The sequence below is a fragment of the Nuphar pumila genome, chromosome 13 (genome assembly GCF_984573655.1).
Source record: "Nuphar pumila chromosome 13, dmNupPumi1.hap1.1, whole genome shotgun sequence".
NCBI classification, from domain to species: domain Eukaryota; kingdom Viridiplantae; phylum Streptophyta; class Magnoliopsida; order Nymphaeales; family Nymphaeaceae; genus Nuphar; species Nuphar pumila.
The window spans coordinates 19,526,356-19,543,712 of NC_143261.1; the positions used below are offsets into that span (position 1 = coordinate 19,526,356).

The 17,357-nt window shown below is 37.7% G+C and overlaps 2 protein-coding genes across 8 annotated transcripts in view; one reads left to right on the forward strand and one right to left on the reverse strand.

The window, feature by feature from the left end:
• Nucleotides 1–489: 489 nt before the first annotated feature.
• Nucleotides 490–882, reverse strand: LOC149818004 (uncharacterized). The gene has a single exon (XM_089986132.1). It carries the CDS (start codon nt 880–882, stop codon nt 490–492), a length of 393 nt encoding a protein of 130 aa, XP_089842258.1.
• Nucleotides 883–11,989: 11,107 nt separating this feature from the next.
• Nucleotides 11,990–17,357, forward strand: part of LOC149818005 (protein ALWAYS EARLY 2-like) — a 115,306-nt gene continuing 109,938 nt past the window's right edge. For 3 of the 7 annotated variants that reach the window (XM_089985870.1, XM_089985873.1, XM_089985871.1), the window contains exons 1-3: nt 11,992–12,207; nt 12,285–12,385; nt 16,260–16,383. In XM_089985870.1, coding sequence (XP_089841996.1) covers nt 16,279–16,383 — 105 coding nt within the window. In that variant the 5' untranslated portion in view covers nt 11,992–12,207; nt 12,285–12,385; nt 16,260–16,278. Of the gene's footprint in view, nt 12,208–12,284; nt 12,386–16,259; nt 16,384–17,357 lie in introns of all 7 variants that reach the window. The other 4 variants (XM_089985872.1, XM_089985877.1, XM_089985868.1 and 1 more) reach the window with 3 other exon arrangements.

Sequence of the window (17,357 nt, forward strand, 5' to 3'; positions counted from 1 at the left end):
CCAATATCCATATGGATCTTAAACTGGATCATATCCTAAATAATATGGGTCTTGAACTAAGTCTAGATCCATATTAACTTTAATCACATGGATCAAATCTGGTTTGATCCAATTTAGACTTGGTCCCATCGAGAGGGGCCTTTTTTGAAAAAATGTGATTTTCGAGCCACCCATAGCCCGAATTCAAGAAAATAAAATATCACTGAATTCATAATTTTGAGGCACATCTATTGATATGTAACTTGAATTTCGCCTTCGAATTTTGCTCGATTTAAAAAATAAAAGTTTTTATTATATCTTGTGTGGCTCATTTAGGTCTCGTCAATGAGACCCGAGCTAAACCCAAACTCAATTGCCGCCCTCTAATATCGAGTATTTTACTGATGTTTCAACAACATATCCAAAATTTCAAAAAATTCAGAATTTAACTTAGTGTAAAAATACACAATCTTACATCCCTACACCCTTAAAAGAATTTTATTCATAGAATTAGAATGCATCGAATTGGTGTGGGTAGTGTTCACGCATATCATCCTTGGGTTCCCAAGTGCACCTGTTCAGTCTGTGATGTTGCCAATACATATTCATGAACGGGATCATCCTATTACACAGTGTCCTCTCTTGGTGATCCACAATCTCCACCAGCCTCTCCTTTGTCGTCAAGTCAAGCTGCACCTTAATCGCCTTATAGTGGATCACATGTGAATGGTCAAACACATATTTCCTTAACATGGAGACGTGAAAGATGTTGTAAATCTGAGAAAACTGATGAGAAAGTGCCACATGGTACGTGGTCTCCCCAACACGCTCAAGGATCGCGAAGGGTCCAACATATCGAAGACTCAGCTTCCCCTTCTTCCCGAACCAAAATGCACTCTTCATAGGTGAGATCCAAACAAAACGTGATCGCCTATGTCAAAATTAAGCATTCTTCGTTGCTGATCAACGTAGCTCTTCTGCCTGATCTGTGTTTTGACCAACCTCTATCAGATCAACCGCATCTAGTTCGAGTAGTGTTGGATGGCCTATAGAGACTTCACTGCTCTCACTCCAACCTCATCCCAGTACACCGAAGATCTGCATGGTCTGTCATACAGAGCTTCGTATGGGGCCATATTGATACTAGCATAATAACTATTATTGTACAAAAACTTTGCAAGCTTCACATGCATATCACACACTCCTACCCAATCCAATGCGCACGCTCTAAGCATATCCTCAAGCGTATGTATCGTGTGCTCTGTCTGCCTGTCAGTATATGAGTGAAAAATTGTGTTGAACTTCAATGTGGTACCAAGAGCCTTTTGCAACTGATGCCAAAATCAAGACATAAAATGAGGGTCTCAGCCTGACACGATCGAACGTGGCACCTTATAAAATAGAACAATCTCATCCACATAAAGATCCGTTAGACTCTCCAAGCTTTGACTAATCCTGATCGACAGAAAATTGACACTCTTCGTCAACCTATCCACTATCACGTAGATGACATCATGTTGATGATGAATCATTAGCAACCCTACGATAAAGTCCATCGAGATGTTGTCTCACTTCCACTCTGGAATGTCTAGTGGCTGAAGAAGTCCACCAGGCCACTGATGCTCAATCTTCACTTGTTGGCAGGTGAGACATCGAGACACGAACTCTGTGATATTCTGTTCCACCAGTAAGTCCTCTGAAGATCCTTGAACATCTTGGATGAACCAGGGTGAACAGAATATATTGAACTATCAACCTCACTCATCAGCTTCTTCTGTAGTGCCTTCGAAACCCACCATTTGTCTTCGAACATGATGTTGTCATCCTCCTCACGACGAAACTGTGCATTAGGCTTCTGGGCACTCATGCATCTCTTGAACTCCGGATCAACTGACTGAAGCTCATCAATACGGTCTATGATCTCAGGCTGGACCTGCATCTCAGCATAAAGGATGTGTTCAAAATTGTTTGCAAATGGTTGTGATATAATAAACTCATCGATCAAAACACAATTGCATCCATTCAAACTGGTTGTTGTGATAGAAGTTTTCTTACTAAGCGCATCTGCCACTACATTCGCCTTACCAGGGTGGTAGGCGATGGAGAACCCATAGTCCTTCAAGAATTCCAACTACCTATGCTGCCTCAAATTCAGATCACGTTGCGTGAATATGCACTTGAGGCTCTTGTGATTAGAGATGACCTCAAATTATGCCCTATATAGATAGTGGTGCTAGATCTTCAACGTGAAGACCATTGCTACTAACTCCAAGTTATGCATGGGGTATTTTTTCTTGTGCACCTTCAGCTGCCGAGAAGCATACACAATGACCTTTTGTGTTGCATTAAGACACAACCCAGTTTGGTCCCCGAAGCATCATTGTACACAATGAATCTGCATGTCTCAGAAGACAAAGCCTATAATGAGGTCGTGATCAACCTCCTTTTTAGCTCCTGAAAGCTCTTCTTGCACTGAGGTGACCAAATAAACTTCACCCCTTCTGCATAAGTCGAGTCATCAGAGCAGCTAAATAAGATAAGTCTTGTATGAATCGACGGTAGTAGCCCACAATCCTAAGAAACTCCTCATCTCCGTAATTGTCTTTGGCTTCTCCCACAACAACACAACCTCCACCTTGGTTAGATCGACCTTAACACACTTCTTGGATATCACATGGTCAAGAAACATTACTTTGTCAAGTTAAAGCTCATACTTTGAGAACTTAGCATAAAGTTGATGTTCTCTTAGTATCTACAACACAATTCGTAGATGCTCTTGTTGCTCCTCTAAGCTCTCTAAGTAGATAAGAAAGTCATTGATGAACATAATGAAAAAAAATAGTCACAAACTAAAAACTTGATTCATCAGGTCCATAAATGTTGTAGGGGTGTTGGTGAGTCTAAAAAACATCACCAAAAGCTCATAGTGTCCATATATGAACCTAAACGTGGTATTCAGAACATTGTTTGCTCTGATTTGCAGCTGATGGTACCCAGAACAAAAATCTATCTTAGAGAATATTGTTCCCTTCCTCAACTGGTCGAACATATCATCAATCCTAGGCAAAGGATACTTGTTCTTCATGGTCACCTGATTCAACATGCGACAGTCTATGCAAAGTCGTATGAACCCATTCATCTTCTTGACAAAGAGAACAAGTGCACCCCAAGAGAACATACTTAGCCTGATGAAGCCCTTGTCAAGAAGTTCCTGCAACTGCTTCTTCAGCTCAACCAGCTCTACAGATGCCATGCGATACGATGCTCACAAAACTGGTGTCATACTAGGCACTAGCTCGATTGAGAACTTGATCTCCTTATGGGGTGAAAAACCCTACAAGTCCTCAGGAAAGACGTTCAAAAATTTACGAACCACATCCAACTGCTCCAAAAATATCACATGATTGTCCGTTGATGACACATTGGCCAAGAATACCATACAACCTTGCTTATGGTACTTGAAGATCTTCAATGTCGAGACAATCTTCACCTCACTCACCGGCCTAGTCACCTGAAACATCAATGCAGACAAGTCGAAATGCTCTAACAACACCTTATTTCCTTGACATTGAAGGGTAACATTGTGTAGGAAAACCAGTCCATACCGAAAATGACAACATAGAAAGACATGTCCAGTATGATCAGGTCGACAGACAACACATGCTCCTAGATGACCACTCAGACTATAGGAAAGTATTTTCTATAAGAAGAAGATGTACCCATCAGAGACATCACATCAAGAGCCTTCTCGAGGATAGATAGAACAAGATCAAGCAAACTCGCAAAAGAAGATAATATAAAAGAATGGGTAGCACCCAAATCGAACATCACACAAGCATAGATTTATGAAAAAGTCCATACCCTGATGAAACCTAACTCCTAAGGATTGATATATGTAAAAATACAACCATACAATCATATTAGATTTTCATAATTCACACATAAGGACTTAAATTAAGCTATCCTTATGGTCGACAATATGAAAATTAAACAATTTTACAATTGTAAGGATAAAATACCAGGTAGCTCTTACAAGTGATGGGGACAACTCTAGAGTATGAGTTGTGACTTTCTGACAGATTCTGATATAGCTCAATTACCAAAAGATAAATTGGTAAACAAAAAATAGTTCAAATGCAATATTTTGTGGTTTAGCTCTGATACCAACTTTGTAATGACCCCAACTCATCCATTTTGAAAAGTGCTTTTTATTTTTATTTTTTTTAAACAATTGCAGAAACCATACCCAAAGACCTGAGGCCTTATAGACATAACATAATCCAAACCACAATAGATCTTACATTAACCCAACAATCAACTAATTAACTTTATTCATCAATAATTAAAATTTAGAAACATAGTCAAATAAGTGTGAATAATAATAGAGTCACACAGTTCCAAAGAAAATATCAAAAAGTAGTCACACAGCCTCATAAGCCCCATATAACAGACATCATCATCATTGGGCTTCAGGTCCTGTAAAAATCATAAAGGGCACATGATCAGAATCAGAGATCCTGCATACAAATTCCTCTAAAGATCCAAGTCGACAAGAAAAGTATAAATCAAATCCATGTAATATTTTTAGAGAAAACATAACTACAACAATCTCACAACTCAATAACTATTCAGGCATTCAAGATTAAAAAACATGCATTGACAATAGCTAATAGGAAAATAAACAAGTAAAGTTTCATAAACTAATGTAGAATAGTAAATATGCATGATATCAATGCACATGCATGAGTCACTTATTAGATTCTTATAAGAGTTTTCTTTTGTATGCATGTTCATGTCAAATGCACATAAATTTAGTTTCACTTTTTACTAAAACCTCTGGATACTCAAAACGGGCACACCAATTCATAAAGTTCAAGATAGGTTCTCAGTTATAGCTTAACACACAATTTGTATTTTATTATTGGGTTTCACACTTGGCCTTCGATTGATATCAGGAATCAACATCATTCATTAGTGCAGTAGAAGTCAACATCTAATGTCGAGACACTGGCAAAATCAACATTCACTGATGTCACTTTCTCGGTATATCAATAATAACAGTTGTGTCTACACACCACCCCAAGCAAAGTGACAAAAAACTCTTTAAAATCGTGGTTGAGTCTACAAATGCATATTCATTCACACACAACACGAATGTACATTAATAAACAATTTACATATGCATATGGACACATGCCTGCAATATACTTTTTATTTTCATGATTTCTCTAATGCATAACATGCAAATGTGAACATGATCATGCTAATGCAACAACAATGTAAATTTTAGAATTCATGTGTTCACTATTTCCATATTTAAGCCAACATAATATTGAAGTTCATAAGCATATGTAAATAACCACATTTTTATCAAATTTGGGCATGCTCGGGTTACCAATCAAAACATACCAAGCCCGAAGCTATGCTGCCCCGTACATGGGACAACACTACAACTCCATTAGCAATCGGCTTGGCGTAGGCAAAAGGATCACAACCAGTAAACGTTGACCATAAGCAGATTCATGTTACTTTCTGCACATATGTGGTGTCTCTTCACGATATTTAACCATAGAATTTTCTTTTATGACATTTTCTAACACATGAACTGTAAGATCATGTGTTTTCGGATCTTAGTCAATTCATGAAAATTCCAAAATTTGGCTAAGTCTGGTAAGAAAATCGTTTGAGGCTCGAGTCTTAGACCGATGTCCTAGAGTTTGGGTTTGACTCAGGTTTCATCGACAAGGTCGAGGCGAGCCAATAAGAACGTGGTAAAGAGTTTTAATTTCGACTTTTAAATTCAAGCAAAATTCGGGTTATTTTCGGGTGAAATTCGGAATTTGATATTCATGTAATATATCATTGGATGCGCCTCGAAATTTTGAGTGCAATGTCATTTTACTTTTCTAAATTCGAGTTCCGGTTGGCCCAAAAATCACGTTTTTCTAAAATTTTAGCAGTTTGTTAAAACAGATCCGAAATTGGATCGGATTCCATCCAAGGCGTAGGATCCAAATTTCTATAGATTTGGGTCCTAGTTAGGTCCTATAAAATCTGGACTTGATCCAAGTCTTAATCAAAATTTTTGTATGAATATGGGTTTGGATCTTGGATCCGAATCCGGATCCAAATCCAAGCTCAACATTTTTTATGACTTTAAATTCAGCCGGGAGCATTAAATTGAGGTTAACATCATATAAAAAGTTTCCATGGTCAACATGACCAATTTTGGAAGCCTTTGAATGTTTAAGAATAAGTAAATTCAAAAAAATAAATTTATTATTTTATTATTTTTTATTAATTTCTGGATTTGGGTTAAGAGGGTTTAGGGTTAACCCTCTTCCCTAATTAAAACAGGGGTCAAAAGTCAAAAAAAGAAAGGAGTCCAAAAATCTGGAAACTCCCTAGAGAGAGAGAGACCTAATTCTGCAGCCTATTTAAGAGAAGAGTGGGGGGGGGGGGCACGATAGCCCTTCTCCCTCATTTGGCTTTAGAAAAAACAAAAGAAACAGGAAAGGAGAAAAGAGAGAAAGGAGAGAGAGAGAGGGGAGAAAGCAAGGGAGAGAATGAGAGGAGGTACAAGAGGAGGTCATTGATCTTCAACCCAAGCCTTTTTCAGCATCTATTGATCACGTTCTTGGTCAAGGTACGAGTACCTCTTCTTGATTTGGATGAGGCATCAGGTGGAGATTGGATTTCCATGCATCTTTTGATGGAAATCCATGGAGGAACAGTGGACCCATGATTTCCACCGTTACCCACTCGTATATTCTGTATTTTTATTGTTTCTTAACAAAAAAAAGGGTACATAATGATAAATAATAATCAGCTTTTGCGTAAACACTTATGTTGTCGCTTTTGACAGCATACACAGGCCCAAACTGGGCCTGTGTATATGCTGTTGATCCCAGTCGACAGGGTCGGCTGGGCTGGGCATGGCTTTAAGAAAAAAATCTGTTTTTTTTTTTTTTTGAGGTTCGGCTGTTGGCTGGCTGGCAGCCACCTGAGTGGCACTCGGCTGACTGCCAGCTGCTGGCCGAGCCAGCAGGCCCAGCCAAGTGATTGGCTAGGTACGGGGCTGGTTTTGGCAGGGTCGAGGCAGGCCCAGCCGACCCTGTCGGCTGGGTGCTGGCCTGCGATACAGGTAAAAGAAAAAAAAATATATATATATATATATATATATATATATATATAATACTGGCCCACAAACATTTTTTTTCTGTATATATATCCATGAATATGCCTGTACTTGGACTGTTATGTTTACTATTTGTACATTCACCTCTGATTTCGTTGAAGCATTAATAGTCATGGGAATGTGCATGCATCGTACCATCATACCCTGTGGTCAGATGTAAATATCCTCTGTAATTCTAAAAAATTCATTGAAGTATAAGAATATCATGCTGTTATCCTTTATTGAAAAAAAATATATGTGATTGTATAATACTCCCAAAGGTTTTGAATTTGGGTTTTATCACTTAATGACTGGGTTTTTTATCTGTTATCAGACATACACAGATACAGCCACAGTGGCTGACCTGTGTATGTGCTGATAGGGCCAGTCGACAGGGTCGACTGGACTGGTTTGACTAGCCGGCCAGTAGGTTGTCCGGTCCGGGGCTGACATACCCAACCAGCAGCTCAAACATGTGCTGAATTATATGTTTTGACAGAAGGAAATGTGAATCTTATATATGCAGAATTTTATTTTACGCACATTAATGTAGTTGTGCAATTAAAACGTGTGGATGTTGTGCTGTCATGCATTGCCAGGTCATTGATGTTTTATATTTAGTACGAGGATGCACACTTGATGAGAATATGTACTTGCATGTGCACGCACACACTCAAGGCAGTATGCATTGGCATGGATATATGTAGGTTGATGCGGGATTTCACAGGGCAAAGATGCATATGAATTAAGCACTTCATGCTTATGAACAGTTTTGCTTTGCGGGCACATTTGGAACATGAGTCTTGTATGATAAATGACACAATGCTTGGTTTTGGCATGCGATGTATCGATGGTCTAAATGAACCATCACCGGCCTGGAGAGCCGTGAGCTTGGTTGCTTTTCTTAAATATTTAATTTTATCGCTCAAATCACACTTGTTGGTTCTGCACGCTACTGCACTGTTTTAGTTGTCCTCACGGGCGGGAATCCCGTGATGGTTCTCGCAGAGGTGAATGTGAGTTTTTGCACATTGGATTGCAAACTTCAAATAATGGCTTTTAATAACAGACAATAACTAAAAACAGTGTAATATACCTTCTGGGATCACCCATCTGGAGAATGAGGATCTTAGAGATCCGGTCTTGGAGAGACTGTGAGGATACAAAAACTCTGTGTGCTTAATTTGGTCCCCTGAACCCGATATTGAGGTTCCTTCTCCTGGCCACGGTTTTAGGTAGAGTCTGCCACTTTACCTGGGGGTAGTGTGTTTTGACATAGCTGTTGTTTTTTGTATCAAGGAAGTGACACTTGTGGGCATGGGGTGTCCCTTGTGTCCCCGATATTAGATGTGAAGGTCTAATGTTCCGAAGGTGATTCAGTCAAGGGCTATGTTTGGAACCCAGTAATAAAATACAAATTGTGTGTTAAGCTATCCTGATAACCTAACTTGACATCGAGGATTGTACCCGTTTGGTGTATCCGCGGGCAATGGTAATTGAAAAGAGAAACTTAAAGTTGTATGCATTTAATAAGGCATGGATATGAAAACAAAAGACCTAAATGAAAGATAATAAAAAAGATTCATGTACTGCACAAAAATCATGCATTTTTCTGTTATGCATTAGATCATGCATACTTTAATAGTTCCCTAAATAAATACATGATGGTGAGTTTGGAATGTTTATTTCTTGTTGTATGCTGAAGTTTTATTACTTGCTACTGTTTTACTGTCTTCGCATGCTTAGCATTTATGATTGTTGCATGAATAAATTCCTAAATGCTATAAACTGTCTTGTATGTATTTCCCTCAATTGTCGCATGATATCTTATCTTAATCCTTTATCTCACTTGTTTCATTAAGAAGTAGCCGTGCTCAGGATTTCGATTCTGACACCCTACTTTATTGGTTTTTCGCAGGAACAGATGATCAATGAAGTCGACAGCTATTGAAAGGGCGCGAGAGTCACATTGAGTTTTTGACAGCTTCATTGGTGGACAGAGTGACTCTTTCTTTTTGGTCTTTCAGTCTAGTGTTTTTTTCATTTACTTATTTCCGTCAGTGGTTACGTTATTTTCTATTGAGTAGAACATTGTCCTTGAGATTAATTCTTAACTCTTGAATAAAGAAATTGATTTGGTTTTTATGGATGATAATTGCAATTTCGTTTGTGGTGTTTGACTATCCAGTTGGAGTTGGAACTGTGAGGACCCCGGGTCTCTGAGAAGTTTTCCGCACTGTTTAAAAAAAAAACATCGCATTTTCAAAGGGGTTGAGTTGGGGTCGTTACATGAACAGTCATATAAAAATATGCATAATAGTTGCATAAAAACATGCCTAACAGTTACATGAAAGCATGCTTAACAGTTACATAACAACATGCATAATAGTCACATAGCATTTCAAATCAACAACGGTATAGATGATTCGAGCCAGATCTGCATAAGGCATCTATTCGTCAAATCTGAACGAGATCTTCGTGTATAAATACACAACAGATTGGACAAGATGTGCACGTATATACTCGACAGTTCTAATCCAGATCTGCCTGAGTATGCACTTGGTTGATCTAATTAGATTTGTATGAGTGTATACACTCGACAGATCTGAAATAAACAAAATATTTTGCAAATGCCTAATTTTAGATGCATATGTATGCACAAGTGAAGTTTGAATCAAACAAATATATGGTCAGGTGTATGCATGTCAACAAAAATTTATTATAAATCCCCAAATATATATATATATATATATATATATATATATACATATATCAATGGCATGAATAGTAGTGATCACTAATGCATCCATATGTATTATTGCCTCATATAAGCACAAAGGCATAAATTCGTCATGCCTATTCTTGGATGCAAAACCGTTAAATCTGAATGTATAAGCATATACATATTCAGATACGTGAATCACGTAATCGACATATATATTCTTTTTGCTTTTTTTGATGTACAAGAGAAATCTGTATATACATATACATATATATTCACTATCATGTATCTCAATATATATATATATATATATATATATATATACAAATGAAAAAATCATATTTCTTCGTTTTCTTTTATATTTTTTTCACGAAAAACATTACATAAACCTAATCATTGCTATTTCTTCCCATTTGAAATGAAGAGAGAAACCCGTACCTTTGTTGAGAAATGGAAAAGAAAAATCGAAGATGCACCAGACAATCAGAATGGAAGGAAGCCATCTTCCTTCTTCTTTTTCCTTCTCGCTCTCTCTCTCTCTCGCTCTCTAGAAAACAAAATCTAGAGAGAGGGGCGAGTTAGACCCTCTTATATTTTTTTTTGTCTTCTAGAGAGAGGGTGATGTCCTTCTCGAGATTCTCACCCATTTGGCTATGAGATAAAGCTCTTCTAACGTAGAACTCTGTCTCTAACCTCCTCTTTCTTTTTTACTCTCAATTTTTTTAGACTTTTCTACTTTTTTACTTCTTTTCCTTTTTTTTTTTCTTTCTTTACTTACCTTTTTGTTCTCTTAACAAATTGAGTTATTCTATAGACCCTACTTATTTGATAACTACTTTATCTATAAATTTTTTAAAAATTAATTAATTAATTAATTAATAAATATTAAAAAACTTTCAAAGGGTGTCTTATCCATCTGGGAGTCTTTTTTAACTTCATATTTTATTAAATTAAACCTTTATACTAAATTTAAAGCTTTGATTTCATTGGACCTGAATTTTAGATTTAGATCTAGATCAAATATCCAAATTCATATTCAATATCAATATGGATCTTAAACTGGATCAGATCCTAATTAATATGGGTCTTGCACTGGGTCTAAATCTATATTGTCTTGGATCGTATGGATCAGATCTGGTCCAATTTAATCAATTCCTGGTCTCATTGAGACTGTTTTTTTTTTTGAAAAAATGTGATTTTCGGGTCACCCGTAGCCTGAATTCAGGAAAATAAATTATCATTGAATTCAAAATTTTGAAGCACATCTATTGGTATGTAACTTGAATTTTGCCTCTAAATTTTACTTGAATTTTGCTTGATTTTAAAAGTTAAAAAATAAAAGTTTTTATCATATCTTGTTTGGCCAAACTCAAACTCAATTGACGCTCCCTAATATCAAGTATTTTATCAATGTTTCCGTAACACTTAGCCAAATTTTCAAAATATAAAATTTAACTTAGTGTAAAAATACACAAACAAACCCAATAATTTAATATTTGGTCTGAGTTAAAATATACCCTGATAGGTTAGGTACACCCGTTGACAGCCCTAAAGCCAATCAACATAAGAATGACCCGTCTCACCAATAACACAACCAAGTTTGCTTTTAGAAACTTGAATCTTCCTGTGTATCAAACACAGACCAGGTTATGCTATTAGTAGACCGATCATTGATTGACTTGTTGAAATTTAAATATGGTTATATATATTTTAAAAATTTATAATAAATACTTAATTAGTATTTTTGTTTTATATTGAGGAGTTCAAATATCAAGGGGCTCAGCTTGTCCGGCAGGAGTAGTTAGTGCAAGCCACCATGGGACGTTGCAAATTCCAATCCCAGTGGTATCCTTGTATGACTGGTAAGGGTATGCCTAACCCCAACTTTCTCTGTCTAAAAAAAAGTTCAAATATCATTGTGATCAATAAATTTTTGTTTTGTTTTCAGCCTTATGATCAAACTTTGCTCGGAGTTGTAAAATATGACTAAATTAGTAATTCATCTCACTCACGAGTTATAATGGTAAAATGATAAATTTAAAATATGTGATAGTGTTAACGAAGAACAAGTCAACGTTATTTCACGACGAGAGAAATTTGAGTCCAAAGTTTGGGGGTATTTGAAAATTTCTGACAAAAAAACGAAAACCCATAGACGTTCAAGCTGAGAAGCTCCCTCCATCCTTCTTTCTTCATCTATATCTTTCTCTCTCCTCTCTCCCTTTTTCCCTCCGTATCATAAAGGAAGAAGAAGAAGAAGAAGAAGAAGAAGAAGAAGAGAAAAGTAGCCCCCCTCTTGTTTCTGGTTGTTCGATGAAGGAAATCATAGGTATGCATCTCTGCTACTCTCATATTCAAAGGGTGTCTTTCCCTTCTTCCCTCGCTGAGCTCTGCTTGGAATTTTAGGGTTTTTTGTGGTTCATTCGATTTTCGGATGTAATCGGTGTGTATCCTGTGCGGTTCGTGGCCACGATGATCTGATACGCTCGAATTTTCGTTGTTTGTAGGTACGGATTCCGGCTTTGTGGTTTTTTCTTTCTTTTCAATTTTGGATGCCGAGTGAAACAGGAGTGTATACGATTTCGTCTTTCCGGAAAATTTCCTGTGTTTTCTTGTTGTTTAGTTCTTCCTGTCTTGAGAATTTTGTGTTGTATTGTTGGTTTCCGTCTCTTTAGAGTTGTAATTCGCGACTGTTGGTTTTTCGTTGACGAGAAACCTTCTAATTGATTGGTGTGTGGATCAATGCCTGAACTTCTTGCCTTTTTTTTCGAGTTTGAATGGTGGATTTCAGGGCTTTGCTTGCGCTTTGAGGGAGGGGGTGGGGGTGGGGGTGGGGGTGGGGGTTGGATTTGTTTCTTGAATTCATGGATTGGGTTCCTGTCGTGGATTGGTTTCGATGTGCTTGGTTGTTTTCTTTCAGGGTCCTGAATTGAAATATCCGAAGAAATCTATTTCCTCTATTTAGTTTCTTGCTTTTGTTTGCAACCTGTTTTGATGCACAGACTGGTTATTGCCCATTTCAAAACTCTCCTCAATTTGATGAAATTTTTATCCTCTTGACGCCTACTTGGTTTTCCTATTTTTGTTGAGGCTGAAAATGTGTTAGGTTGGACTTATTTGGGTAGAAGGAAACCTGGAATTCTTTGCCCATCAGTTGAATTGGCTGTGGATGAGGATCCATTTAGGTAGAGTTGAAGATGCCTAGAGTATAGTATGGTTTTGGCTTTGGCCTTACACTGCAAGCAGATCTCTGCAGAAGATGCAATTGGTCTAGGTTTCTAGTAGGTTTTGATAACTTATATGTAACATAAATGTGTGAAGTCGATGCCTATGCCTCTCTCTCTCTCTCTCTCCCTGTTTTAGGCCCTGGTCCACTCAGAATGCTCTATGAGCCTGTTATTTCAGAACTGGGTTGGAATTGGTAAAACTTGGTCCATAAGCAGCATAGAGTGACGGTTTAGCCGGTCATATTTGATGCAGACCCAATTCTTGAAGACTCAGATCCAGATCCAAATCCAGATCTAATCCTCCAAAAGTTTGAGCTTGTGGGACCCACCCAATGGGGCACCACCTCCTCCTTTCAGCATTGAAGACCAAGTGGGGCCCACTCAGACCAAAGAAGCTCAGTGGGACCCACCTCCTTGGCACCTCAACCTGTTTTAATGCCCCATGGAAGTCGTGTAGGGGTCTTGAAGTCTCTCTAAAAAAAGAAAATAGAAGTCCAGGAGAGAAATCTAGTTCTGAAGGTGATGGGTTCGTCCAAGTAGGGCTTAACCAAGAATAGCCCAACCCTTCAAGGTTTACCTAGATTTAAACTATTTGCTTATGAACTATGAGCCTTCCCTTGGCCTATATATAGGCCCATTATATTTGGCTTATAAAAGGGAATGAAATCCCCACACCCGCGTCACACCCGCACCCATGCGGGTGCGACACTTGGACATGACTTCCTTTGTGTCAGGTGAAGTCAACCACACTGAGGTCCATTTCTGTCTAAAAGTAAATTCAGTTAACCCTAACCAAGTCCAATTTTATCTATATTATATATATATATATATATATATATATATATATATATATATATATATATATATATATATATACATAAATGCACACATACATGCATTGTTAACTTCAAATTGTTAAAAATTATATATAAACCCTCCCCGCAACCCCGCACCCAAGTTTTTTTAAAATGTCGCATTGCCGCATCCGCAACCGCACCTATGTGACATAGAATGAAATCTAAAAAATTGTCTCTCTCAAATTTGTCTCACTTACTCTCTCTCTCTCTCTCTCTCTTCTAATGAGTCCCTACCCCCTGACTCGTCTATCTCTCTCAAAGGGCTAGTCCCTTCTATCTTTGGGTGTGTTGATCCCTTGCGGATATGATTCACCAAGTGGACCAAGGATGCAACCAAGGCCCACCCCGAACGGACATTGTCAACACCATCACTCCCACGGTCTCGACCTTCCCTAGCCAACCATGAAGCCCTTGACCTTTCCCAGCCTATCCAACCTCTGTAGCATACCCTAAGTCTGCCAAGCCTCAGTAAGTCATTCAACCCTTCCCTTAATCCCCCAAACCGAGCTTAGAGTCCACAGAACCCAATTCAGCCAGAACCAGAATTTTGAAGAACCTTGATTTTTGTCAGACTTCAAAAGATCACCCAGCCCAATCTGGAAGGAGTCTGAGTCTGAAATTTAGACTAAACACACCTTAGGGTGTCCAGTATCACCCACCGATTCTCAAGATTTATAGAGGTCCCATCACTAAGATCTCTATTTTCTATTCGGGTCTACCGGATCCAAAACCCAATTTGTCCTGCAGAAACCCTAAAAAATCTGCCACTTGTCCTAGTCATATCTCCTTTGATATTAACCCTCTGGCTGTAAAAATTTAACAGAAGCTAGTCCCAGGTGTCTAGATTAATCCCTCAAAATTTGAGATTTTATGTGGTGCCAATTAGGAGTTCTGATTTTTCTATCGAACCCTGCCTACCCGAGTTTGACTTTTGACCTAACCCAGCCTACCCCTGCCCAAAAATCCTAACCCTAGTCCCAACCACACATCAATATCTGATTGAAATTCTGATTTTTGTGTGGAGAGGTTACCTTAAAGGCCTTACAATTATATAAAAAGAAAGGGCATTTTGGAAAAGCAACTTACTTGATTTCTTCCTACTAGAGAACAAGATAAAAAAGAAAAGGATGGAAGATAAAGTAAACCATAATCCTTCCTCATTGATCCTTCATATTCCTGGTCTCCAATGAGGGAAATCAAAGATATGTGATGTGGACCATGTGAGTTTTTGTTTTGATGCCAAATTGGCGTGGTTCTTTTGCTCTGCTATCAAATTGGCAGCAAAAACTAAAACTGAATCAATAAAAATACTAAGGAGGTCCCTGAGTCTTTTGGAGATCAATATCTAGGTACCCAAGTTAAATCTTAGGAATAAACATAAAAGCACTTTCAAAATCTCATAAACAAAAAGGCAGCAAAAGAAAAGCCCTATTCCCTCTTCTTGTGATCATCAATTTTGGAGGTAAACAATGGTTTGTGTGTGATTTTTACATGGTGATGATGAATGCCATCAATATTTTCTTTTTCTAAAAGAGTGAATTCCTTGAATATTGAGACATCGACATCTATCATTTACTCCTTGATGGTTGTTCAGTGGAAAACTTTTTTGTTATTTATCCTTCCTCGTAATTAGAAATTTGTTTGGAGCTTGCTTTTTTGTTGTTGAGCTTTCTTGTGATTCGTGGATTAAAAACTGTTGCAAATGCAATTCATGGTTTTTTGAAGTTTAGGCATGAAATACTCAATGATTTGTTTCCTGTTGGTGATCTAATGATATTCTTATCTTTTGGTGTTCAATTTGGGATTTTGTTATTTTCTTGTATATATATGTCTATATATGTATATATAGGGATTATATTTGGCCGTGTTGCCATTTGATTAGGTGCAAATTCTTTTTTTCATGAATCAAACTTCATAGATGTGATCTACATGTTTTATTTAGTGGGAATCGTTGCTTTGATCATCCAATTACGACATGTAGGCAGGATTTTAGAAGGCTTTGAAAGGCAATGGCCCCATGATGTGAAATACTTTCACCCCTTATAAAAAATTGTGTTTTTTGGTCGAAAAAACACAATCGAAACCGATCCCTAGCATGTCCACGATGCTGAACACATCTATGAAGTCTGTTTGAGTCAAAACAACCTGCACCTATGATTTTGAGAGGCATTTGTACCTTATGGCACCATGAATAAATATTAACCCATATTATATATATATATATATATATATTACTAAAAAATGCTGGATCTTTTTTCCCTGCTGGATATATTTCAAAACTTTTGCTGTTTTTTCAGATTGATCAGAAGTACAACTATGGCTTCGACCAAGAGGTCTAGGTTTGTGAACAAGCGATTTTCAAAAGTCAATGAGGAGCCTAATGATAGGGATGAGGTTGGAATGAATAAGAACAAGCTACGGGTGAGACTGTGGACGAGTTTTGCATATAACTGTTTCTTATGCATGTTTATTTTGTAGTGGAGAAATTAGTTTAATGACGTCAGTCCTTGCTATGAATGAGCATGTACAATATTAGCTTCATGTGGATGTGTGATATAGCAAATATATTTGACAATGAGAATAAATAGCTTTTTACCTACTCATTGCATGTGTAAATGCTTCCTAACTCAAAATGAAAAAAAATTAAAAAGAAAAAGAATTTGGAAATATGACTGCTCTTGCCAATCTCAGTTATTTATTTAGTTGGATTTATGTAATAAATAAAGCAACCATCAGTAGTCAGCTAGATGTTTTTTGTCTCTTGGAAAATGTAAATTCTTTCCCTTGATTTTCGTAATTCTTACGTTTTTTTGTTCTCTACAGATTTATGCAACCTTGTCCTTAGCAGTAATTGTTGTGTTGAATCTGTATAAGTGATTCTAAATAGATGCTTTGATATTTTTATTTCATAGTTCCTGGTCTTTCTTCTTCTATTACTTGGTTTGAAGAGAGGAAGTTTTAAGCTGGGTTTTGAGCAAAAAAAAAGCTAGGTGTGGTTTGTTTGGGTGACACCAAAACCTGGTTCACTTAACTGGGCTTTTGCCAAAACCCAGTTAAGTGAAAAAATCTCTCTCTTGGTTTATCAGTGGAGGGCTTTTCCACCCCCAAAGACCCCCTTCCCACCTCACTCCCTCCCCACCTCACGGTTGTCCAGTCATTTCTGGCTGGTGGCAGGTGGAAGTGGCTTCAAAAGTGCCTTTTTTTTTTCAATATCAAGGCACAGCCGGACATTTGCCGGCCACCCACCAGTTGGGAAATGGCCAGCCGTTTTTTTTTTCCGTTTTTGTTAGATAAATGGCTGGCCATTCTTTTTTTTCTAGATAATGAGGCCAGGTCATTTCCCGACCAGTGGCTGGCCTGAAAATGGCCTGCCCTGTTTCTGGTAGATTTTTTTT